Genomic DNA, 25,056 nt, shown 5'->3' with positions numbered 1-25,056 from the left:
ACACCCACTCCATCTGTCTGTCCCTTTTGGGTCTAAAAACAGCTAAACCTTAAATATATAGAGAGTGTGGTCAATTTAAAGAACGAGACAGACATCGCACAATGTGACGTAAACTTTGGTGAAACGTTGGGATTGTGAATTTGTATATTCATTTGTATTAATTATTTGGGAGTCAACACTACTTTTAAAGCCTAAATGGAGAGATTTTACTTCTAAAATTACTTCTTGTAAGTGGAATTTCCTCTTATCCACAGTTATGAAACGAGTGGGAGAGTTACAATAAATCATAATGACTGTCCTCTTGACACACACAGTAGATGATATATCTCATCTTTATAGCATGCTCACGTCAGAGGGGAATTATTTTTGATGACATATGTCATAAGTTGCGTAAGTAGACTTAAGTGTGTATGGAAATGTTGCAAAATCCTGCTACAAGTGTGACTAATTGCACATAACATATAGCAGAACATTGTACCGGCATAGGATTATAGGGATTAATTGTTTGCCCAACAGTCCACAACATAAAGACATCTAGATTACAATGATAGAAAACTGAGAAAAGTAACAAACCCTCGCATTTGAAAAACGTTGCACGATGACCTAAAACATAAATGCATTATCAAAAAAAGTGTTTTTGGTAAATTATTTGCACATAAACTAATGAAGTACTTTCAAACTAAATTACTTAATAAATCACGCATCACACTTTTAAAAGTTGACCTGGCAAATATACAGAGGATGGTGTGTGCATGTTTGTATATATGTATGAGGCTGCAGGGGTTAGACCACACACACACACACACACACACACACACACACACACACACACACACACACACACACACACACACACACACACACACACACACACACACACACACACACACACACACACACACACACACACACACACACACACACACAACTACATTACTTCCTTGCCCACAAGTTCCCTACAGTGAGGCTAAAGTGATGAACCAGACATACCATCACCTCTTGTCCACACTCCCCCTTCCTCTTGTTGACACCTCTGGTGACGATCTGAGCCACCGTGGGTGGCTCTGCGGTACTACAGACCCTCTTTGATCCTTTTCTTTTAAAAAGGCTGAATTGCAGAGATCCGATTTCCAAGCTGGAATCCTTCTGAAAAGCGGCTCACGTTAGGTTGTTTTCAAACTAAATAGTCAAAAATCACAATTCAAGTCACAGCGAGTACCCTGGCTCCAAATGGAGCAGGATTAGGCTCCCCAGTTGGAAAACGTTCCCCTAGCTTTACTGTGGTACAGCCCCCACGCCGCACAGTCTGGCGTCCCGAGACACCACATGCCGAAAGAAACGTAGATGATCCCCATCAAGACATATTTATGTGTGATCTGAAGTGAGCCGCCGCAACAAAAACACACTTTTAACAGAGTTAAAATCAGGTGTAGGACGAGCCACATTCACACCCGTTAACACGTCTCACAGAGTGTGATTCTGATCTTTTACAAAGTGATTTCTTTTTGGATCTTTTGGGCTTGCTTAGGCATGTTCCTTCCCTCAAAAACGGGTTTGAGATGTACCATGTTCGCGCGTCACCACAGTCAGATAAGAAGAAAGTAAACTTTTTGCAAAAGTCAACGCTGATTCTAGCACCCTGCAAACAAACAGCCACGAGTCCCCGCCGCTTCAAACAGCTGTTTCTGAGAGTGGGCGCGAGGCGAGCGACAAAGAGGGAAATTAATGAGAAAAGCAGCTGACTGAACAAAAAAAGGAGTCTCCCCGCTTCATACGGAGGAGGAAGAGGAGGCTCGCTTGGCAAACCACAGTTTACTTACAGTGTTGAAGTTCCAGGTCCTCTTGAAGGAAAGTCTCTTTTTGAGACTCATTGTTCCCTAGTCTGCTACACCAGCAGCACACAGACAGATTATGTGTGTGTGCGAACGCATACCTGAACATTCCCCACCCAAAACTCTGCAAACCGTGTCTGTACAAGTCGGAGAGGGGAAGAGCGGGAGGGAGAGGGAGAGAGAGAGAGAGAGAGAGAGAGAGAGAGAGAGAGAGAGAGAGAGAGAGAGAGAGAGGAATACATTTGACAAGGTACTGGACAGAAAGAGAGACGAAGAGGAGGAGGGGGGGTGTGAGGGAGGAAAGAAAGATTTCCTTACTCCGCAGCTGTTGCCATGACAACGCGACTGACAATACATACAGCCTCTGCCACAGCGGCATGAAGGAATCAGATGAATTAAACCCCCCTTATTTATTCCCCTTACAAAACACACACACACACACACACACACACACACACACACACACACACACACACACACACACACACACACACACAAACACACACACACACACACACACAGGCCATGTCAAAACCACACTGGCCTTCCTCCCTCTTTTGTTTCCAGTTGGGGCACTTCTCTCTTCCAGTCAGTTTAAATGGAAACCAGATTCATTTTGTTAAAATCAAAATCAAAAAGTTTGGGAGCCCACGAGTTGAACTCTTGAGCTTCATTATCCGCCGTCACAGAGTAACATTCTTACTCCATCAACGTTCATCATGTCAATTGGTGTTTTCTGCGAGCAATTTTGCTCATGTACCGGCAAAAAGAGAGGAAAAAAAACACTTATTCTGGCATCGCTCCTCGTCTCCGCTGCAGCACTGTGCCTCCACATTTCTGGCAAATCTCTACAATCAGCATGCCAACAGTTTTTAGCCCAACTATTATTCTCTTAAGCATCGGTGGCTCATTCTGAGGTTTTCCCGCGGCACGTGATCTGGCATTCTTTGGACTTCATTTTGCCGTAAATAATGGATGAGATACAGTGTTTATTAAAAGAGTGGTTTTCATGGTACATTTATCTGGTTTAATTGGATTTTTACATGGTCTAATCACTTTGTAAATTGGATGTTTATTAGATGTGCACGGCTTTGTTGATGGCTCGGAGGGGGGTTGGGAGTCTTAACGGCAATTGGCCGAGTCCTGGCAATCTCCGGATTTTGGGCTTATGGTGGCTGGTTGGAAACTTTTTAGCAATCACCCAACCCTTAGCAATAACAGACATGTCGGGAGCCCTCAGTTTGAACGATACTGACACATTAGGTTGTAACAATGTGGCACTGAATTGTACAAATGCGGATAAATAACAACGCACACTTCTCTCCTCAAAGACTTTTGTATGTTGCGACCGGTTGTACACACAAAAAGTGACCGAGGAGTAAAGATTACTTGACTCATTACTGCCATAACATTCTCAAAATGTAGATCTTAGAAAGTTGGAAAATTATCAGACAGAACCTTCCCAAAAAGTCTTAATTGAATTCATGAGGAGCAGAGCTAAAGATGTGACCTTAGATGTTCGGAGGAGCACTTAATTTGATGCATACTGAGGCCTAAAGAAAGAGAAACAAGCTGTGCATGTATACTACTTCAAACTGGATTTTAAATACAGTACATTTATTTAGGCAGAAAAGGTGGAAAAATGTCCCACAATGCACAGCACAACACAACAACAACAAAAAATACACAAGCTACTAAATTTAAGTATTTGCAAAAAGCGTTGATACAAGCTTCGTCTAGAAAAACAACAACTTTAAAAATAAACTAAAGTATTAAACTTGTTTTCTCACATGCGCACACGTATCATTTCCTGTTATTCAAACCACTGTACAATTCAGATAATTATATAATGTATACTTTATGCTAGAATTGCAACAGAGAAAGGCCAAAAGTGTATGCTTTCACGTGCAGATAAAATCAGTAATGCAGTATTTAGAAAGCTATTCTTGGTGCTAAGATGAATCATCCATAATGGTAGTCACAAAATCACAGGACACAGCCCTTCATCTACTTCAGCCCTTCAGGTCTACTTTGGCCCTTTGACCTCCCTGAGGCAGAGTGTTTACCGCAGCCAGGTGAGCACATCTGTAAGCACCTAACACAAGCAAAGCATGTTGGAACTCTTCAAACCAAAATGCCTCCAAGCAAAAATATTTTTCCATTTCTTGCTTCAGTGTTGCTGAAGAGTCTGCTGCCACAAAGTAAATAGGTTTCACGTGAGCCCTGAGCCTCCACTTGATTTAATCAATTTGTGAAACCTTTCTAGACAGGCTTTTCAGTGACGAGTGGTGCTTGTCACAAGACCTAACTAATTGCGTGTCAAGTTCTCCACCAGGCAATCTTTGGCGGAGACGGAAAATAATCTCGGCGTGCTATCTGTGGCAGACGACAAACTATTCCCTGACAATAACATCAAGAAACAGCCTCGCATGGAAGGCAACTTCCTTTTGGAGGGAGAAAGGGGCGAGGGTGCGGTGACTGATAAGATGGAAGAGACATTTCTTTCCCAACCAAGCAAGGAGTGTGGGGGGCGGGGGGGCGGAGGGGGTTAGTATTATGAAACTCCTCTGACAATATCTCAGTGAAGACACACGACCGGGTGTTTGATTTTTAGGAGGTTTGGGATAATTCCGTTTTTTTTTACTGCGGCAAATCTTGTTGGTCACAGCAAATTGGCACAGACACTCTTCTATCACATTAGTAAGGATCAGACGAGGTCAGCATGCTGATGTGATGCTAGGGGGGCCAGGAATGGTAAACAACAAGAACGCAATTAGCGTCTCCTTAGATCTCCTATGTGCATTATGTCCATAGATTAAAGAATGTGAAACTATATCCAGAAACTTCAGACAACAAAACAACATACTGTCATCTCAATACGAGACTTGCAGTCATGCTCCGTCGAGAAATCCTATTTTTGTTATGAGAGCCTTAGACATGATGCCAGCGGTGTAAATCCATTCAGTTAAATTATGATCTAATTTTGTTTCATGCGTTTTGGGAAATATCATAATTTGATTTAGAATTTTACTGGGGGAAAAAGTGACAGTAGAAGGCATGTGATTTGGGAAGTGTAATATTTTTTTATGTTTGGTTTGTATTTGTTTTGCAAAAATCCAAATTCAGGTCAACGCACATTTTAACCAACCAATGGATTTAATTCCTCCAAATTTTAGCCAATCCTGTTTGTTTTTATTTATTTATTTATTTGACAAGCAAACAAAGACAAAAGGGATGAAAAGAAACAACTATGTCATTATCTTACAATATTCAACCAGTTTATACATTTAAAAAAAAATGAAGAATTCAAGGCTTAGATGTACATTAAAACCTTAAGACTTTCCCCACAGTGTACAAATGTAGATGTTAAATCTTGCCATGTTATCCAGGCAAACTAACTTGCAACATTTTGGGATTTGATCATGTTGATCTCTGAAGAGTTTAATCTAAAACACTAATCTAATAAAAACACGGGGGAGGGTTCCATTAAACAAATAAACAAAGATGTTCATTCAAACACTTCGGAGATGCCTGGTGGATTCATGTCTGGACCTAGACCCTTAAACTGAGCCATGGGGTTGTCCACTTTTGCCGGTGTGTCTTTTAAGTCTACTCACATAACAAATGGGTTGTTCTCAGTGTCTTTAAAGACACGAGTGATTTGCATGCAAACAGAGGCCATCGCCACAATGCATTTTATCTTTTAATCCCCTTTATTGGCGGTAATCTCCTGCTTGTTCCTCAACTCTAACCGGTTAGCCACAGCAGATGGGTACGGCTCTGCTCCAGTCTAGATTAAAGTGGCATTAAAATGAGTTGTGCAGTGCTGCCGGTGTGCGTGTGTGTGTGTTTCGCCACTTGTTGCTGATAAATAAAAAGCGGACAGGGAGTACTAACATTCCTCTGGATGGAGATGTTTACCTTTTCCTCCCTTGGGCTGCTCTACTTCTCGCAGGGTCAGGAACGTGGTGCTTTAACCAATATCAGAATGGAGTCTTTCCCAGCGTGTGACGAATATGTAAATTATGATCTTATTAACTCTGCCTGAACCTGCACAGCTCATGGCACTCACTACCCTACCTGTAGCTTCACTGTGACGCTTAAAAGTGCATGACGTTTACTCCCTTCGTTGTGTTGAAGTAACAAAAAGGAATGCTAGGTTGGAGGAAATGATAAATATAAAATGAGTAACAAATAAAAATCCATTTGATTTACAAGGCCCAGCTAAACAAAAATAGAATAACTTCAGAGAGGGAAACTAGAACCAGTGACCGCAAACCCTCCCATCTCAATGTATTATCACTGAGAAAGGGCTGCGCTCACATGAGCCTGGAGGGCTTGAGGTGGGTAAACCACATAAGATACCACCACACCCTATTACTGCTCTCTTTCTCTTCCATAAAAAACACCAGAAATGGACTTTCCAACCTGAAACCCAACACTTGTAATTAGCCCTGTGAGGTTTTTTTACTCCAAAGATCTTACACGAAAGCTCAGGGTACAGTGTTTTGAAAAGTCGGAGTGCGTCGGTACATTTGTTGTGTGATGATAAGGACTTAGATGAATGAATATCTGCCTCCTGGAAGGCTATGTGTTGCCAATGACAAGGAACTGCCATAATTGTTTACTTCCTGTGTAAGTCCTACTGACCTTAAAACACCACTGTTAATCATTTTGGTCATGCAGGGAACTTGAGCTGCTTGAGTGAGACTGGGAAAGAAGGGAAGGCAAGTTCAGCTTTAATTCACCCCTCTAGGCTAAGGGCTATAGGATGGCATTTTGTCTCGATGGGTATTTGGCATGGCGTCAAGTTCATGGTAATGCTCAGTGGCAAAAAAAAGGAGGGTATTTTTCAGGCATTTCAGGGCAACTCTTTTATCTACTGCTTTTAGAAACACCATGATACGTGATGAAGGTCAAAACATGAACAACTTGTAGCATCTCACTCAACATAAAGCAGTGAGGTCATGCAATAACCAAGCTATGCAAACATATATATCATATTTCTTGATGTTGACCACAGGATGAAGAGGTTATAGAAATAGTTCACAAGGGAAAGTTGCTGTTTAGACTGCCATAAGGAGTAGAGCGCCAAACCGATCCCTCACAAAATCACAGGGAGAGTAACTTGGCCGCCCCAACAGTTCATGTTTATGACTTCCACAGTGCAAAGTAGACAAGGCTTTGGCCTGGTTCTGCAGCACCTTGCGCCAACACAAGGTCAAAAAGATAGCAACTACATTCCCTTTCTGAGCTTCTCTGCAATTCTCTCCAGTTCAGACATGAAGCAAATGCGCCCTGGCGTGGCCTGAGCTACAGGTGCGAGGGAAAGCGTTGTATCCCAGACAAGTCTAAACTGTTACCAGGGAGGTGATACAAGACTTTGGCACTTCTAAAGCCGTTCCTTGTTGAGTAACCTCCACACCCTTGGCAGTCGATTCCCTTTCAGTGAAGCAGAGAAATGTAATAATAGTATGATTGAGGAAAGTAAACAGTGTGTGGGGAATGAATCACCTCCAGAATTTGTGCATCACATCCATAGACATCCTGGCTCAGACACTCTTTCCTATAGCCAATCAACAAGGGGACGATGAAAAGCTGTGCGGTTAACTAAAGAACATCATAATCCTGAATGTCGACAGATGATGTCATAGCGTTGGTGTGGCAACAAGCAGGAGTGGAGCTGCAGTGCGTCTCCGTCCAGAGATGGCGAGGCAGCGGGTATTTTCCGTGGTCACAGTTTGGTCAAACAGCAAAGTCAGCAAACCACAGCCGCATCTGGTCATCTGGTTATTGGCTGTTGCATATTCATACCTCAAGCAGCTGGACAGTTAAATAACTTCTACTCAAGTTGTGTTGTGTTAATATACACTTTTTCCAGTCGGTGGGTTTGGAAGGAGAAGTCTGTAATTGCAACAAAAAAAAAAATACTTTTGCGGGAGAAGAAGAGAAGGAATTGTAGGGGAGACATTTAGAAAATGTCAGGCTGTTTAGTCTTTGCATCCTATAATGCTAGCCTGAGGACACATTTTGTGAGCGCAACTGTCCACCCACACTCCAGTACTGGCCATGTGATGTCAGCCAGATAAAAGCGCGTCGTGTTCTCCTGCCTCTACCACTAATCCCCAGGAACACAATATTCCTGCTCACCCACATCAAAAATAGAGGGAAGAATTTATATAAAAGAAGAATGCCATTTCATTTTTAGCAGCTATTATGATATTATCAATAATGAGGATTCAACTAGTACGTGAATTGGTTGCTTGGATGTGGCCGTTTCTTTAAAACATATTGTATTAGCAACATAGAACATGCAGTTTGAGATAAGTGAATATTAGGGCTGGTGAATCAGAGCGGGGACATGCCCGCACAAAGGCAATAGGGGCAAGGCAAAACCACAGGCAACCATTTCAACTTCTAACTAAACTGCAGCTCTGCGAGAGAACGTTCACGAGCATTTAATTCTATCTGACAACAATAACCTCTGATCTCTCGTTTCCCTCACACTGAATCCAACTTCTCCCAATGCCACTAAGTGATCGCAAAAAAGGGTCACTTCTCAGGGCGAGTGCAACAGAGCGCACCTCATTCAAAAGGCCCATAGGCGACCCTTGATGTGCAGTTTACTAAGAATAATCCTGGGTCACTTTACAAAACCCTTTTAGTAGAACGTCTAATTTAAAGTCAGCGTGCATCCTGATATAGATGCTAGACCACATTTTGCTGTATAGAGCAGCGCAGTGTGTGTCATACAGCACATGAGAGTTCAGCTGGCACTGGTCAAAACATTCCTATGAAAGACCACACAAGCTAACCACTGTATGCCGCTCAAAGGCTACAACAGGAGCTACAAAGAGCCCAAAGACGGAGAAGTAACGGTGGCAGGGAAGAGGAGGATGGCACCGCCAAACAGGAGAGAGAGAAGTGAAGACAGACAAATTAATGAAAAAAAAAAGTCTGGGATTTCATGTCAAGACTTACAGAGTTGAGAGTCAAAGTTTGCTCCATGTATGGCTCTGTGTGCGTGTGTTTGGCTTGTCCTCAGCGCTGCTCCACACGCCTGGTGTGTGTAAACCAATCCATCCGCTGGAGCTCCGCGGTGCGAGTCGATGTTTGCAGTGGAGAGACAGAGCTCAACGGGGGAGGAGAGAGCGCGCAGGAGAGCCGAAAATCCTGACAGCTACTGGGAGTTCAAAAGCTCCCTCTCTCTTCCTCTGCTGCCGGTTCCTCTCTCTCTCTCTCTCTCTCTCTCTCTCTCTCTCTCTCTCTCCCTCTCTCTCTCTCTCTCTCTCCCTCCCTCCCTCACTCTCTTTGCTATAAATTCCACCTCTCTCCCTGTGTCTTCATGCCTTCTCTTGGTTTCTGCTACGCCCACAAGATAGATCTATCCGCCCGCAGGCGTGCAAACAAGAGATAATGTCTCCACACCTACAAGGAGAGGAGAAACATCCCTAATTTCCCAGCAGGCACATATAGTATGCCTGAATAAAATGACATGCTTTTAAAACCAACTCACATTAACAGATGTTTTCACACGAGAAGACAGAGTCAGTGTGAACACTGGCACAGCAGCCTGCTAATCGTGTCACCTCTGTGAAAGTTGAATACACTGTCATCTGCAGTGTCGCGAGCGCAAAGCATCCGTTTCTGGGATTAGCCGGGCTCATAGTGGTGGAGTGGTGCGGTGGGATGTGGGGGCATTTGCAGTAGGGCTCTGACAAAGCTGTGCGTGGAAATAAGACATGGAGGGACAAAGCAGCACATTCTTCTACATGCCTAAACATAAGGGGATTTAACAAAAAGCTCAGCGTGCATCAAAACACCAATCATTACAAGATGCAGGGAAGACTAATCAACGCAAACTCAGAACCATTCAGCAGTTTCCCCCTCTTATTGATTCCCAAAGACACAAATTGAAACGCATCAAAAAGCACAAGATTACAAATGTTGTTCTGACTTGGTTGCCAGAGCTACGTGTCTGAGTCTTTGTAATGTGAAGACAAATAACAAGCATTTGCTCATTCCAGCGCTAGCCACCGTCACCGACCATGGAAACAGCAACACGGCCACTTGCGTCCAAATAGTTTTGGGCTCGTCCACATACAGAGGTTATCCACAGGGGTCTGCCCTGAGCTCTGATGGTGAACTCTAAAATAGTCTCACGGTGTCCTTGTGAGTCCAGATGCATGAACTGACTGAGAGCTTATCACATTTTTTATTTATTTTTTAAACTAAACTTGCAATGAGAACAGTCCTTTAGAACAGGGGTCCCCAACCACCGGGCCGTGGACCAATATGCTTTAGAACATCCTTCAACACATTATATAAGTTAGAGTGCCGCAGAAACCAAAAAACTTCAACCCTTCCAGTTCGTACCTGCACTATTATCACTGAATATATAAAACAAGAGCTACTTTAAGGTCAACAGTGTAGTTCATATGCTTGATAGGGAGATCGTTCATTATCCGTATTCTCTCTGAAGTACAGCACAGCCTTCGAAAAAAAGAAAATAACTTCAATCTCAGACTGTCTGAAGTTCAGGCTCTTCATAAAAGATGTTTTCCGAAACTAACAACTCACCTTTGTATATAAGTCTTAAAAGGACACACTTAGTAATGCCATTGGATAGGCTTTGGTTGGCTGTGGCAGGGGCTTTTAGAAGTGCACCATCAGAGCTCTGACCATGAACCCAGGGTGAAGCTCAGCCCTTGAAACAAGAACCCAGGGGGCAAGTGCTAGGTGAGGATCCAATTGCCTTTGACGAGCATAAAACATTTCCTATGGTTTTATTACCTGGAATGTATAGGCCTAGTGCCATGACTTAAAACTGCACAGGGTGAATTACTGTTCTTGATTAGACGCAGTCTGAATACCTATGAGCTGGACGCGCCATGAGAACCGATTTTCTGATTTCCTGGACGTTATGTCCCAGAAAGTAGAGTAATCTTGCTCCAGATGTTAGCAACACAGAGCTATATCAGTGTGTTGGTCTGACGACAGCAGAGAAATGCAGCGGCGTCTACATGGTTACCCTCGATTTGAGAAACTTTGCGATAACTCAACGACCCATCTTAACCTTAACCATTCAAGGTCAGTGCCTTACCTTAAATATTGCGCGACAGTTAAGACACAACCCAGAAAGATATGTTAGGGGACATTTAGGAACAATGTTGTCTATAATAGCTACTAGGGGTGTCAACATTCGCCAAATCCACGATTGGCCTTTCAATTTTAAGATTCGTCCAAATTGATTCGATAACATGTTCTTTGTTTACATAACAAAGAAGGCAACATTTTGCCACACAGTAACTGCAGGGAAGCAGGAGGGTTTTCAAGTTTAGTCGTTTCTCCGGCATCTGACTCGTCGTCGTGGGGTCTCGGAAATTGGAGCTGCAGGCTATCGGTAAGCTACGCTGTGTTGTCTTTGAACTGCAGGCTCCCGATAAGCTTCACTGTGTTGTGTTTGTCTTCGGACATGCGTAAGTAAGCGGGGGTGGAGAGGGGGGAAGAAAAAAAAAAAACACTGGGAGAATTGCAGATCCTGCTTTTGACTCCGATCGGTTATAATTCATTGAGAAGCAAATTCAAGGGATGCTTATCAAAACTATGGGGACATTGAACCTCTCTTCACTCTTTCAACAACTGCAGTTGATATGGCTCTGTGCAACCTAACAGCAGACACCTCTGTTTGCACAGCAGTAAACATGTTAAACTGTTTGAATGGATATAGATTTTTTCTTTTTAACTGTTTTTTCTCTTGCAACAGACAATAAATAAATGATTCTGGTTTTTTTTGGGTTTTTTACCATAAGGGGTTTCATGGAACCAAATTATATCTGCACCAAGAAGCATTAATCCAGCTTGCTAAATGCAGATTTCCAAAACCACATGACAATGATTAATGTATAGCAAATCAGCTAAATCTCTTTTAAAAGCCAGTTCTACAGAATTTATGCCTAAAAATTTAACCTCATAACAATAATAATTGCAGCAGCAGCATTCCAATCCAATTCCTGTTCAGTCGAACACAAACTGTCTTTATACAGACGACCGCATTCTATTTTCCATTATGCATAAATGCCAAAACCGAACTCGGCTTACTTCAGCTGTTAAAGTCAGTCTTTTGGCCATTTCTTCGACAGCCAACATGTCCGAGCATGATAATGTACAGAAATCATGTTGCCCATGCCGCTCGCACATCAGAGGCCAGTGTTTTCCTTCATATCACCGACACTTGGAGAAACATGTTCGACCAGCCTGAGCCTGTCTCTCTCTCCCTGTTGGTGTGAAGTCCAGGTATTACATGTGCACGAAACATTATGTAACAAAAACTCAATAAAAGAGAACTCAACACATTACTACGAGTGTGAAAGCATCTTCTGTCCAGGCAATGTTAGTGTGTTCGGTGAATATTGTGAAATAGAAAACAGATTACAGCAGCCGGACACATCTCTGTTCTTTACATTTCAAAACGTATAACAATGTCTGGAAAACAGATGCGCCAGTTGTTAGGGATGATTGTGATAATACTCTTGATAGATGCTTATTTGCAACTGCTGGAAAGCCATAACCATAGCAACTAAATATAATGAAACGCATCTCCAAAACAACACAAAAACATGGCGAGGGGATATCTGCACGTTGGACTCGGAGCACAGAAACAAAACCAAAATACAACTTGTTTAAACGTTCGTAGCTTCACAAACAAAAGTAACCCACACAAGTGTCTTGCAATTTGAACATACAGTAAGGATAAGAGGGGAGCGCCTTTACATACATCAGCAATGAAAGAAGACATAAAAGTTGTGTTGTGCAGCAGTCACATTTCTTTATAGCCATCTTTAATCCCGTGTCTGTACGTCTGGGGCAGGCCAGCTCAGAACGTGTGTGACAATCCTGAGGAGTTCTTCTGTGGTGTGCCTTTCCGAGTACAAAGCGTGGTCTGCGGGTGTGTCTGTGTGTGACTGTGACTAATGCGTGGATATACAACACAAGCATGGCACTTTTTGGTTTGTTTTTGTGTCTGTTTCGGTGTTTTCGGAGCAATTATGGAGATGTAGGACCCCGCGTGCGTGTGTGTTTTTGTAAATATATGAATCGGTGTGCGTGACTAATGCATGCATAGGGGGGGAGACCATCGGAGGAACAGAGTTCCAACATTAATATGAGCGCGATATTCAGCCGTGCAGCAGTTGCTCATTAGCGAGGCCAAACAAACAGGACCACGCCTTCGGCCCACACAAAGACCACTTTGTGAGCCGCCCCATGCCACAAGTGTAGCAGCAAAACGAGTTCAAGGCAACGGAAATGAAAGGTTAAAAAAGAGCTAAAAGTGGTGCAGCATGAGAAAAGGGGGGGGGGGGGGGGGTAGCTCAACTTGAATGTCCACATTAGTGGAAACCATGATGATTTTTCCCAGGTTGAAACAACTTTTTGTTAAAGTGGCAATGCACACGTTTTTTTTTATCTTTAAACGTATCATTATGGAGTAAATGTTGATTGCAAAAATGACAACATTGGAGTTTAGATTGGTTCCCTCTAAGCCTCGCTTTCACTAATCAATTCTGTGCCACCAGGTACAATCTCCCGGGGAAATGACGGTATACATGTCCCCCCGGTAGAGATACTGCTTTTTTAAATAATAGGAGGAGTAAATCCTTTTTTTTTTCTTCTTTTGGTATACTCGAAAATACAAATGTGTGCGATTTTTATATTGCTTTATATAGCACATAATATATTTATTTATTTTTCCCCGATGGCCTTTTACAAGTCGCTAAATGTGTCACAAATAGCAGAGTGGGAGGAAAACGGGAAGCGATCCGGTTGTCTTTGCAACACAACAATAATCATTTTAAAAAAACTTGGTGCCTACCTCAAGGTCATCCAGAGATCGAGCCAGGCTGAGGCGTTTGGAAGAGCGGCGTTTAGATGCACGGGCAACACCCACACCCCAAAACCTGGACACCTATAAGAATAAAAAAGGAGAGATACATCAAAGTCCAATACTAAAGACAGCTTGATCAACACTCTTATCTTTGTATTATTTGTTTTTCGTTCCTGTTTTGATCTTGTGAATTAACAGACTCTTCTAAGCCAACAATCCAACTTATTGTAAATCAATTTATTGTAATTACATTTTTTATTACTGGTCTTGAAACTCCTAATAAAAGTTAGAAGGTAAAAAAAAGAGTTGTAATAAATTGTTGTTAATTAAAGAAAATATATATATCTTTATAATAATATACTGTGCTTCACATACTAATGTACTGCGTCATTATCATTTACTTAAATGACCAAAAATTAACTTTGGAGGTTAAGTCAGTTGAATTATTGTTCTCTGCATTCAGATGTAATGGGATCATGACACACATTCTTCTCTGGAAAAAAAATGCAGATTGGACACGTAAAGTTAACCTGAACTACTACAAGCCCTCTTTTAAAAGTACAGAGGCAGAAGAACTAATTTCACAGTCTAACGGTTCAAATAATACCATAAAAATCAGAACCACGATGCTTTTCTGCCTACCGCTTTAGAAAACGTGAAGTGGTCTATACCAGCCACTCCTATTCTTACGATTGGAGAGGCTGTGTGAAATGTTTGAATGGAGAGTTTAAGAATTGCAGATAATTACCGCTGCATGACATGGGCTCTACCCTGTAATTTGCCTGGCTTCCTGAGTAAGATTGTCTCCTTTCTGATCTAATGCAGGCTGGAGGACAAGGACACGGTCTGCTTCTGGTTTATTAACACAGCAAAATACTTAGATTCTTTTTTGTTTGTTTTTTTAAAGGGAGAACAAACACAATGAATACTGGGAATGATAGTTTCAAAACTATAGATATGTGTAGCTGAACTGGACATATCTTAAAATGCAACCAGTATTTACAAAAATCAGGTTTGCATTCATGTTAACTAATTGCTTTCATCCCCATGGCAGAGAGACATAAATAAATGAATGCATACACATGATTTCCTAAGGAATCCTAATTTCCTGGACTATATGGATACACAGGGCCATCTTGTGGGCAGAAAATAAAAATCAGTTTCCCTCTCTTGGCACACTCATGACAATGACATCATTGACTTAAAACAGGTGCTTTCGGAGTTCAATTCACACTCAGCACCAATTGACTTGTTTGAAAAAAGTGGTATTGTATTTCCCTTTAGGTGCCACCAGAGTCAGGCTTACAAACACCCCCTCAGTGTCTGGAAACTCAACGCCGTGTGACCATTTAATACTTCCTGTGTCGCTGTGTTAAACATGAATGAAGTACAGAAACAGATGCCTTAGTAGAACTGTGCTTATAATGGAAATAGTTCATGTCACCGTGTGTAAGGTTTTCCCATTAACAACTGGTTAAGAAATGATCTGCAAGATACAGTATTATATGAGCATAAACCAGACTCAGCAGTATTCGATCTAGTCGAGAATAATTACACACAAATCAAGTTTTGATGTCAGGGTAAATAGCCACGGGTAAAAGTGTTTACCTATAATCAAAAACATTAATGCACCTGTAATGTAATCAATGTAATCAAAATGCAGCAACGATGGCAGAGCATCTACCATTGGATTTTTTAAGCTTGTTCCCCTAATTTTTGTTAAAAAAAACAAAAATTGCATTGACCGTCATTGAAGCAATTACTCAGAACTTAGACCCCTACATGTGGCCACAAGATGATTTGCATGTCAGGAAGCAGATAAAACAAAATGATGTTTGTCTTGTCAGACTTCTCTAATCTTTGCTTTTGTTCTGATGAATTATTAGATCATTTTCATGCTTCTCAAAATAAGTTGAACTGGTCACAACCAGCAGACGAATGCATCCGTTAACTAGTCGCCATTGCCTTGTTTTAATGGGGCTCTTTTAATGGGGTTTATTTATCACCTGTGTTGACCTGACAAACCTGATCTATTTTCTCAATAGCAGAGTAAAGACACCATCTACTATGAGAAACATTTTGAAAATGGTGCAGATTTCTGTTTTACATGAAAGAAATAAACAAGATAATGTGTTTTACTTACATTTTTGGTACTACCGTCTTTCTGCTGTTTCTCTCTCTGTTCAAGAAACCTTTTGGTCCATTCCTCTCTGGGAGGGAGCATCATGACCTCTGCTGAGCAGTACCTGTCTGAGGGGATCTGGCTCATGGGGGGAGGCAGGTTATTTGTGCCTGTGCCAAGGCTAACGCTGGAGGACCAGTTGTTGGTCACCTGAGGCTCAGGATCATCGTTGACGACTTTGGGCCACTTTGGCTTTGAGAACCACCTTTGGCTACCCCTGAGAGGGTCAACAAGGAAGTTTGCTTTTTTACCCAAAGGCAGAGGAGGTGGCGGGGGCTTAAATTGGAACTCAAGCCTGGGTGGGGGACCTCCATAAAATCTATGAAGAGAATCAGGGCCAGGTAGTGACTCTGAAAGGGAATGTGTGCTGGCACTGTTCTCTGGATTCAGTTTTTGGCCATTCTTTGAGAGGTTTATTGGGGTGAGGTCTTCAGCCAGAGGATAATCCCATGGACAGCTGGGGAGGTGGGCCCCAGGGGGGTTTCGGATTGCAGAAGGGAAATCCCTGTCCGCTCTCTCCTCAGGGGGTGACGCATTGCCAATTCCACTATCCCCATTGCTGCTGGCACTGCCTTGTTTGCCTGTGCTTCCATTCTCCTTGGCTTGCTGCTGAGCCTCCGCGTCCAGTTTGACCCGAAGCCTCTCCACAGCCTCCCCCAAGTCACTGTACAGGACTGTGACAAAGTGAAGAACTTCTTGGGGATTCTGAGGGAATTCCAGGCAGCCCAAGGCATCTGGATCTGGAGTGCAGCCAAAGCCAAAGCGCCCAGCAATGCCTATATGGTCCTCATGGTTTCCCAGCTCTGGGTCAACAAAGAAAACATGGCAGGAGGCCCGCAGAGGACCATCCTCGGGTACACGGCCATTGATAATATGTGCTGTAGTGACCAGGCATAAAAAACGTGGGTCTTCAGCACACACTGCCCCTAAAACCAGGTTCTCAGCAGGAAAGGCTGCCAATACGGCTCCCGCGTCGTCACAGAGTCGGACGCAGTCAAACATGATTTTCATCATCACCAGAGTATGGGTATTCTGCTCTGTTCCCAGCAGTCGAATTCGCTCCCGAATGGCTTTTAAACAGTCCTCCTCTGCTCCGGTAGTATTTAAAATCAGCTCTGTGGAGCTCAGGTAACCCACCACCAAGGTCATGTTTAACATACTCCAGTCTGGATTGGCGTCTTCTGTGTCTGTAAACACAGAGTCTGTGTCCCCCACTCTGGAAGTTTCCTCTTTTTGCTGCTCAGCTAAAGAGTTCCACTGTTGTGACCATTGGGACATATCAGGCTCTGACACCGGCCTCTGTTTGGTGCTGATAGCATGAATTGAGTTAAATGAGGAATTGCTTGAATCATGCGAGATAGTGCGGAGAACACCTGCCTTTTGGAACATACCATTTTTTTGGCCATTCCCAAATTTTGCATCGTGGAGAATGGGGTTCCCCATGAGTCGGCTTGCAACATGCACCACCAACTGCAAAGGTCCTTTGCAGCTGCCAATCAACTGCACCACAGTCTCATGCAAAGCAATGGACACGTCAGTTCCATTGATGGCCATGATTTGATCCCCCTGTTTGAGTCCAACCAGGTCAGCAGGGCTTCCCTCCAGAATGCCGCTCAACAGACATGGCCTCTGTCCCGAAATAGTAAAGCCATATCCTGCCCGACCACGTATCACCTCCACACCCCTCAGCTCACCGACTGCATTTAAATCCAGACGCCTCCTTGCGCCCTCAGGCTGTCCCTGTATCCTCATCTTTGTTGAAGGCTGTTGTGAGATCCAGTGTGGGAACTGAAACACTTGCAGGTTGCCAACACTATTGTGTTGTTGTCATCCTACACAGTGGGCAAACACAGGAGGAAAAAATCAGTTTGTTTGTCATACATGAAATTATACAAAAAAATTATCACAAAGGATTGCACAATAATTCAGTTAAACTCATCAGTTTTTAACAGAGACATGTGGTGATGAAATACTTATTTGAAGCATTATACTAAGGCAGCAACATTAATTATTGCTTAATTAATATGCCAAATTCTTTGAGTTGCTCTTAAAGGTTTAAATAGTAAAAAAAAACTCCCATACAACCACAGTTTCCCGATAGTATGTCCAAACAACACAACCAAATTTAAAAAACTCAAAAACTAATTTAAACAATGAATAAATCATCAAAATTGTAGCCGTTTAATTTCCTGTTGATCAACTAATCGATTAACGCACGAATCGTTTCAGCTATACATTACACAGTAGCCTATAATAATTATTTTAAGTTGTTATTTTATTATTAATACATATTGTTATGAGACCATTTGTTAAAAACAAATACACTTGAAATACACACATTAAAGCCAACAACAAAAAAGGGGCAGGGTGTTTCTCTCGCTGTTTTAAGTAAGTAAATAAATAAATAAAACATCAATCTTATTTCAGCAATTATCTGTCAGAGATAAGACACGACAGCTTTGATGCCCCAGCACAGCTTGCAAAGTGTCCACCCCTCCACCCACTCCCCCAAAACAGAGTGCCAGCTGGCTCCCTACTCACCAGCAACACTCAATGACAACCAGATTTTTTTGGTTTCGGTCAACCACTGTTTTTAAATGTCTACTCACCACACAAGCTAAACATTTTGAAACACTGGAAACACCTGACGAAGCCTTGTGGCTTCTTTGTTTTGTATCTGTTGAAAAAGCTTATATTTAAACCGATATAACGCTGGCACTTAAAAGCTAAATCCAAAGCTATCACTACAATGAGGCAGTGTAAAGACAAACTTTTAAAAATTACCTTTTCCCGGAGTGAAAAGTTGCTCAAAAACTCCCACGGATTTTCATTCACGCTGCTAAACGTCCAAATGTTTACATTTTTTACATTACACGTCCATTTTTTACTCATTCAAAGCTAAATGTCCCTGCCGTGATTCAGTAGCCCATATGGCAGCACGCGAGAGCAGCACCATTCACTCGCGGCGGAGATCACAAAGCGTCTTTCATTGTAACCATGACAGCGTAACGTCTCTGGAACATGTGACGTCCATTTCTGGCCAATCACCACGCACGTCATATTCAATATTCAAACGATTGGAGTGACGCTATTGGCTGAGAGGGATGACAGTTGACAATCTTTATTTTACAAGTAAATATAACTAAAAGAGTAAAAACAAAAAAAAAGACAAATACCACTTAAATATAGAAATACTGGAGTTCAAAGCGCACCGTAAGCTCTGTAATTGTCCCGGAAATATGTCAATACGTATGAGCACGTTACATTTTAAAACGCACGCACATGTTCAATGTTAATAAGTTATCAATATGATAACAAAACAAAACAAATTAAGTCTTACCCGTGGGATTTTGCTATTTACAGCAGTATATGTCAATCACTTTGCATGTGGGTCGCCCTCTGTCTCTTCCACACTTGACTGCCTGTAAACAATACCTCTCTGGTCAAAGGGTTGCAACGGTCACATGACTTTATTACACATGTGCAGCAGCCCACACATTTGCAAAAAAGAGGGTTTGATAAATGATGTCACAATATGATTACTGATAAATAGCCTAATGGAATACCATTTGTGAAATATGCAAATATGCCATAAAGCAATTGTTTATTTTTTTTATGTTTTATTTGGTAACAGCAATATAACAGGGAGCAATATTTAGTTAGATCTTGAACAAACAGTATTCCATTTTCATTTTCATGAAGCAGTGTCTTTGAGTTGTGATGGAGCTAACTTAATCCCCAGTTTCTCCAAATCCTCTTAAAATAGGCTGAAAGACAAAGACCTTAACAGTTTGGCTCTATCAGGCCATACCTTCTGTTTATTTTGTATTTCAATAAATACCCTGCAGTAACAATGAAAGAAGATAAATAATGTGTGTTGTTTTATTCGGCCGAAATGCTTAGAACTGAACATCTTTGCATATTAAAATATTGCAATCTGAGAGTTTTTCTATTTCCCAGTTTGCATTTATATCTAATCCTAAAAGCGCAAATGAAAAATGAGTCAGTGGACTCATGTTTTTATTTATTGCATCTAACTAAGTTTTAACTTGAAAAAATGATATTAGTTAAAAAAACAGGAAGTGTACCTTAATTCTTAGAAACTGGTCATCGTCAGAGATGTTAACATATTCATGTCAATACTGGCTGTGCTGCGAGTGAGCACAAAAAGAGCATGTTTGAGTGCTGCAGTTTGTGTAGTATATGTTGCCATTTGCTGACAGTTTCCCTCCAATAACGTCAGAAACAGCCGGGATTAATGCCACAAATTGTCCTGTTTTGGCATAAAACGTTCCCAACTTGTAATTATACTGACACGGTGAAAAATGAAGTGACAATATAAGTCTGTTTTGATGCTCCCACAGTGACTTTAATAGGGTACTTGACAAATGATCAAGACAGAAGATCTGATACAGCTATTTCTACAATAAAAGCTCATTGGGGCCTGACGTATAGATGCTGAATATAATATTTATGGTAATTAACGTGATCATCTTCAGGCTCATGACATCTTCAAAAATCGAAAACAGCATATTTGTGTACCTCTGTTTACCATCTCTGCGCTGATAAGAACTACACTTTGATGTAAGCAACACACCAAAAACATTTTTAAAATGTCCATGTCGAACTGAAATCCAAAATAAATATACTTTAGTATATCTTCAACAAAGGTATGAGGTGAGGCAAGACCATAATCTCTCCCAGGCACCCGTTACCCTGGCACTTCATGGCTTCTCCGGTCTTTTGACCCCACTCGGACACCATGATGCTGACGTGGGGGAGGAAGGCTGGATCATCTTCTCCAGAAGATTCATCATTCGTTCCTGTAGCTGCAGACACTGGACCTGGAGGACGTTCTGTTGGTGCATGGCTCGACGGACTTCCCTGCATGTCTCCTCTATGGCCCGGCTCGACCTCCTTTGTTGTTGTAACATGGCCTGCATGACTTGCAGTTTCTTTCTCTTCATGGACAGTTTCTTGTTGGCATGTCTTTTCCTGGCTGAAGTAGGGTGAGAGCTGTAGGAAGAGTTCTTTGTTAGTGTTTCCATCTAAACCAGTTTGTTAACATCATATAAACTCTATCTTAGCAGAGATGGCAGTAGCCTAACTCATGATAAGATACTTTAAAATCACATATGTTTATGAAATTGTAAATATTTCTATTAGTTCAGGGTAATTATCAACATGTGGTAGAAGGAAAACTTAAAGAAGAAGACATTTGATGTTCTCATATTCCCAAGTTTGCAAATGTTAAGTCAAAAAAGAACATTTTAAACCCCTTTTTTCTCAACTACGGCTTCTGCTGTAGTTACGGCTCTCTTCTCTCGATGGTGTAGCTGCAGAAGTTATACACCTTAAAAAAGCCTTACTCGTGAGCTTGCAAGTTCAACCTTGACCTCAAAGTCAGCAGTTTTGCGAATTCAATTATGAACACAAGGCCTACTTATTTACTTACACAGGCTTCCAGCCACATCTTCTTGTTAAAGACTCTCATTCATGTAATAACAGGCTATATTATATGATATTATCCCATGTCATAATATCATAAATCTCTCTCTCTCTATATATATATATATATATATATAGATTTGATTTGATTTTAATTTTTTTCTTGACGGAAAAAGGAAGTGCGTTTGATCATTGTTATGATAAACGCAACAGGAAACACCGAGTAAAGCCCTGTGGGGCAATTATGTCAGCTTAGTTGAAACTGAAAAACTTTGCTTCCCTGAAATCATAAAATACAAAGCGTAGTTTATCAGCCTGTTGTAACTATATCAGCGACATATACACACACACACACACACCCACACAGCATATGTCTCGTCTACTTCCTGTTACCTGGAGCCCTGTGTGTGCTCACTGTCAGAGCTCAAAGAGTCCAGCTCTTGTTTTATCTCCATCTCATCTGAGGAGCCCGTGTACTCTGGCAAGAATCCCATCATCCCCTCCTCTGAATGGGGCACCAGGTTGTCTGTAGACTGTGAGGAAGTGGAGGGACCTGCAGTGGAAGCCTGATACTCCAAAGAGTTCACCCGGCCGTTCTCCAGTGGCTTACAGAGGATCTTCTCGATGGCCTTATAATACGGCCAGTCTGGCGTCTCCGCACTTTCACCGGCTACGGTTTTCATTCGCCTGTTAAAATCAAAAAAAGATGTTTAAAGTCATGCAACATCTGGAGTTTGAAGTCATACCTCTTGATTGGATCTGGTGCACTTGCCTGTACTGAAAGGACATGTTGGTGATTTTCATCTTGATCTCTTCTTTGAAACGCTGCTCTCCGGTCAGCTGGAAGAACCTCTGGGACATCTTCTCGTAAACCTTGGCGTTCCTCTTGCTCATTTTCAGTTCGTTGTGGTGTTCCTCCCACACGTACAGGAGGGCTTTCATTTCACCGTCGGTCCAGTTTGGGGCCCGCCTGTGTTTCTCATTGTGACCTGCCAATAAGTAGCTGAAACCGTCCTCTGTTGACATTTTTTTAAATGGTTTCTCTTGACCTGTGCTGGCAGTGTTTGCAGAAACAGGATCTTTAGTAGTTCAATTTGAAAGTCTTTTACGAAAGCTATGGTGAATCTGCAGTGAAGGAGTGATGCATGCATGCAATCACATACACCGTCCTGCCTGTGCCCTTCCCCCTAGCCTAGCTGAAAGAGGACTCAAAATGGGGCCTAAGGCGGGAGAGGAATCCGGTTAAAAGCTTTTAGTGGTGTGTGATGTCACCGTGACATCAAGTTGCCTTGGCAACGGCGAAGGAGGAACTTCATTTTCCCTCCCTCTCCTCTAACCACTCCCATCTGCTCTCTTTTCCACTCCACTCTGCTCCACTGGCGGACTGCACAAAAAGCTTTTAGCTGAAAGGCAGTAGTGTGAGCGCATGAGATTGCTGACAGTTTTGAAATATGAGCCTCTGGGGAGGTGGAAAAAAAAGGAGAGCTGAGGGTATGTGTTTCCGTGGCAACAAGGCACCGGATTTGGTCGTCAGCCAATGCACTGCTCCATTTAAAAGCTTTTAATAATAGACAAGTCATTTTGAGGCGGGGAGAGGGAGGATTTGCTTTATCTGGCGTGATGTAGAAGAAAAACACTTCCAGTCTGCAGTTTAGACCTAAAAGGCAAGCAAAAGCCTTTCACTGGAAAAACTGTGAAACACTTTAGGTGGAAATAACAGAGCAGCCATAACGGCAACATGTTACGATCAACCACAGGCACCCTTACAAAGGAATACAAAATGCTGACTGCTCTGTAATCTGTAATCAGCTTTCTATTCACAGCTGTAGGTTGTAGACAATGGACCCCATGCAGGAGGGGCTTCCCTGACCAGTTGGAGACCCCTCCCCCATTAGGATCTCAGCAAGGGGCGGATCTCCGGCTACCTCCGTCTCAAGCACCTTAATCTACCATATCATGTGCATTTATTTCCCCTTGTCTCTTGCTCCCTTTCTCTCTACGTCCCTCTCTATCCAAATGTTTCTTTCGAGCACATTGATGCATCAAAGCCACAATGTCTTTTGCACAAATACATTGGCAAATAAAACTCCTAACCACTGCAGCATTTTGCCTCCTTCTTTGTCTCTCCATATTTACTTTTGCTGCACATAATGCGCAGAAATGGTAATGAATGCACTAATACATTACCTCATTGCATCTTTATTAGTGCCACTAGTTGCTGTCAGTCCACTTTAACTAAATTCTGGCCTGATTAAACCCTTAACCCATCTGCTACTGACAGGCGGACGGCGCATTTTCATACTACAAATTGGCAGCTTTGCCCAATCCATCACATCTGTCACTTAAGACAAACGTTAAGCTCCGGCGTTACAGAAATAGAAGGGCAAATGAAAGTTGGTGCAAAAGGGGTTTTTTGTGTGTGTGTGTGTGTTTGTTTTTCCATAGGTGCCTCCAGTGTGTAGTTGCAAGGCCCGTGTCTTTTAGGTAAGGGTTCATATTTACCGCTTGGCTTCCTGAAAGTAAGATATTATTCTTGGAAGGGTTGTGACTGTTGCCATGACTTTGTTTTTCCTCAGAATTAAGCAGGGTAGGTGTTAATTCACACAACCATGTCTTAAAATGACCTCAAATAAGACATAAAGTTAAATTATATTCAAACAAATAGTGACATACTTACCGTTGTCTAGCTCAACTTAATGAGCAAATCCTCTTGCTGAGGTCCACTATAATTGCACTTAATTATCTCCGTATATTCTTTCATTCATTAAAGTGGAAGTAATCCAGACGACTAATCCAGGAGCCAGACTAATCTACAGATAAACTGGTCGTGGTCGCTCATTTCTTGAAGCAGAAGTTAGTATGTGGGTGAACTATAAAACCACACATTGTAAATGTAACTTTGTAACAAGAATAAGCAAGATTTCTAATTTATCTTGCTCATAATTAAAGAAAACGTCTCTATAACTGAAAAACTGTAGAGCAGTTTTAAACCTTTAATTGCTATTTATTAGTCTATAATTCTTTATGGAAATGGCACGGAAAAACTGCAACGTGTTACCGTAACTTGATATTATACATGATTTTCTATCCTTCTTTAAATACACAGTAGGTTATCCCCAATTCAATGAGTGGAAATAGATGATCTCAGTGTGGTACTGCAGGATGACCAGTTTAAATAAACCTCGTGTAACATCGTACACAAACACACGCAAGAAAAAGCTGATCTCTCATATGTGATCTTTCAATTTAATAGTCCCACTGCACTTTACTGTATGCAAGTTGCTTGTATTTCATCCTGTACGGCATACTCTAACTAGTTTCTGCAGTCTTTGTCAATCAATTCATTTCATCTTTACATGAATATTTATACAATGGCTTAAATCAAATCTCAACAGCACAATAACTGAACAGACATTGATAATCAAAAAAGCTAAAAACACTAAACCTAAAACTGTAGTTACACGTTTTTGTTGCATGTTGCCACAGTGAGATGCGTTCATGTGCTCTGGTAATCGTATGCAAGAGTGGGTAACCTTATGCTGCTAGACTCTTACTTGGTCCATGACCAGCAGCTAATGGCGGCTAACGTTAGCAAAGGGGTCCTTCTCTATTACACAATGTTTTAGCATTTACCATTAGCCTATCTTGTATTTGCCAAATGTGGCCACAGTGTCAACAGTCACATAGTCTTACTTTAAAGTAATAAAAGC

General features: G+C 41.9%; 2 protein-coding genes across 6 annotated transcripts in view; both read right to left on the bottom strand.

The window, feature by feature from the left end:
- Positions 1–19,308, bottom strand: part of rgs12a (regulator of G protein signaling 12a) — a 39,279-nt gene extending 19,971 nt beyond the window's left edge. Inside the window, exons 1-4 of one of the 5 annotated variants that reach the window (XM_029454856.1) lie at positions 19,239–19,308; positions 15,860–17,730; positions 13,705–13,797; positions 991–1,143 (exon numbers count right to left, since the gene is read on the bottom strand). In XM_029454856.1, the coding sequence (XP_029310716.1) occupies positions 991–1,143; positions 13,705–13,797; positions 15,860–17,650 (2,037 nt within the window). In that variant the 5' untranslated portion in view covers positions 17,651–17,730; positions 19,239–19,308. Of the gene's footprint in view, positions 1–990; positions 1,144–1,820; positions 1,953–8,813; positions 9,069–13,704; positions 13,798–15,859; positions 17,731–18,682; positions 18,886–19,238 lie in introns of those variants that run through there. The other 4 variants (XM_029454855.1, XM_029454857.1, XM_029454860.1 and 1 more) reach the window with 4 other exon arrangements.
- Positions 19,309–20,257: 949 nt separating this feature from the next.
- Positions 20,258–22,691, bottom strand: msantd1 (Myb/SANT-like DNA-binding domain containing 1). Its single transcript, XM_029455045.1, has 3 exons — positions 22,119–22,691; positions 21,740–22,033; positions 20,258–20,914 (listed from the first exon to the last, which is right to left on the bottom strand). Exons 1-3 carry the CDS (start codon positions 22,370–22,372, stop codon positions 20,623–20,625), a joined length of 840 nt encoding a protein of 279 aa, XP_029310905.1. The 5' UTR covers positions 22,373–22,691; the 3' UTR covers positions 20,258–20,622.
- Positions 22,692–25,056: the final 2,365 nt, after the last annotated feature.

Source organism: Cottoperca gobio, chromosome 18 (genome assembly GCF_900634415.1).
Source record: "Cottoperca gobio chromosome 18, fCotGob3.1, whole genome shotgun sequence".
Lineage (NCBI taxonomy): Eukaryota > Metazoa > Chordata > Actinopteri > Perciformes > Bovichtidae > Cottoperca > Cottoperca gobio.
This window is presented reverse-complemented; position numbering and strand designations above follow the sequence as displayed.

Bases quoted from the DNA above. Each gene is read 5' to 3' on its own strand.
- msantd1 (XM_029455045.1), bottom strand. From the start codon at position 22,372: ATGTCAACAGAGGACGGTTTCAGCTACTTATTGGCAGGTCACAATGAG. The intron at 22,034-22,118 runs GCAAGTGCACCA...TGATTTTAACAG, and splicing joins AACATGTCCTTTCAGTACAG to GCGAATGAAAACCGTAGCCG. The intron at 20,915-21,739 runs GTAACAGGAAGT...CTCTTCCTACAG, and splicing joins GAGCACACACAGGGCTCCAG to CTCTCACCCTACTTCAGCCA.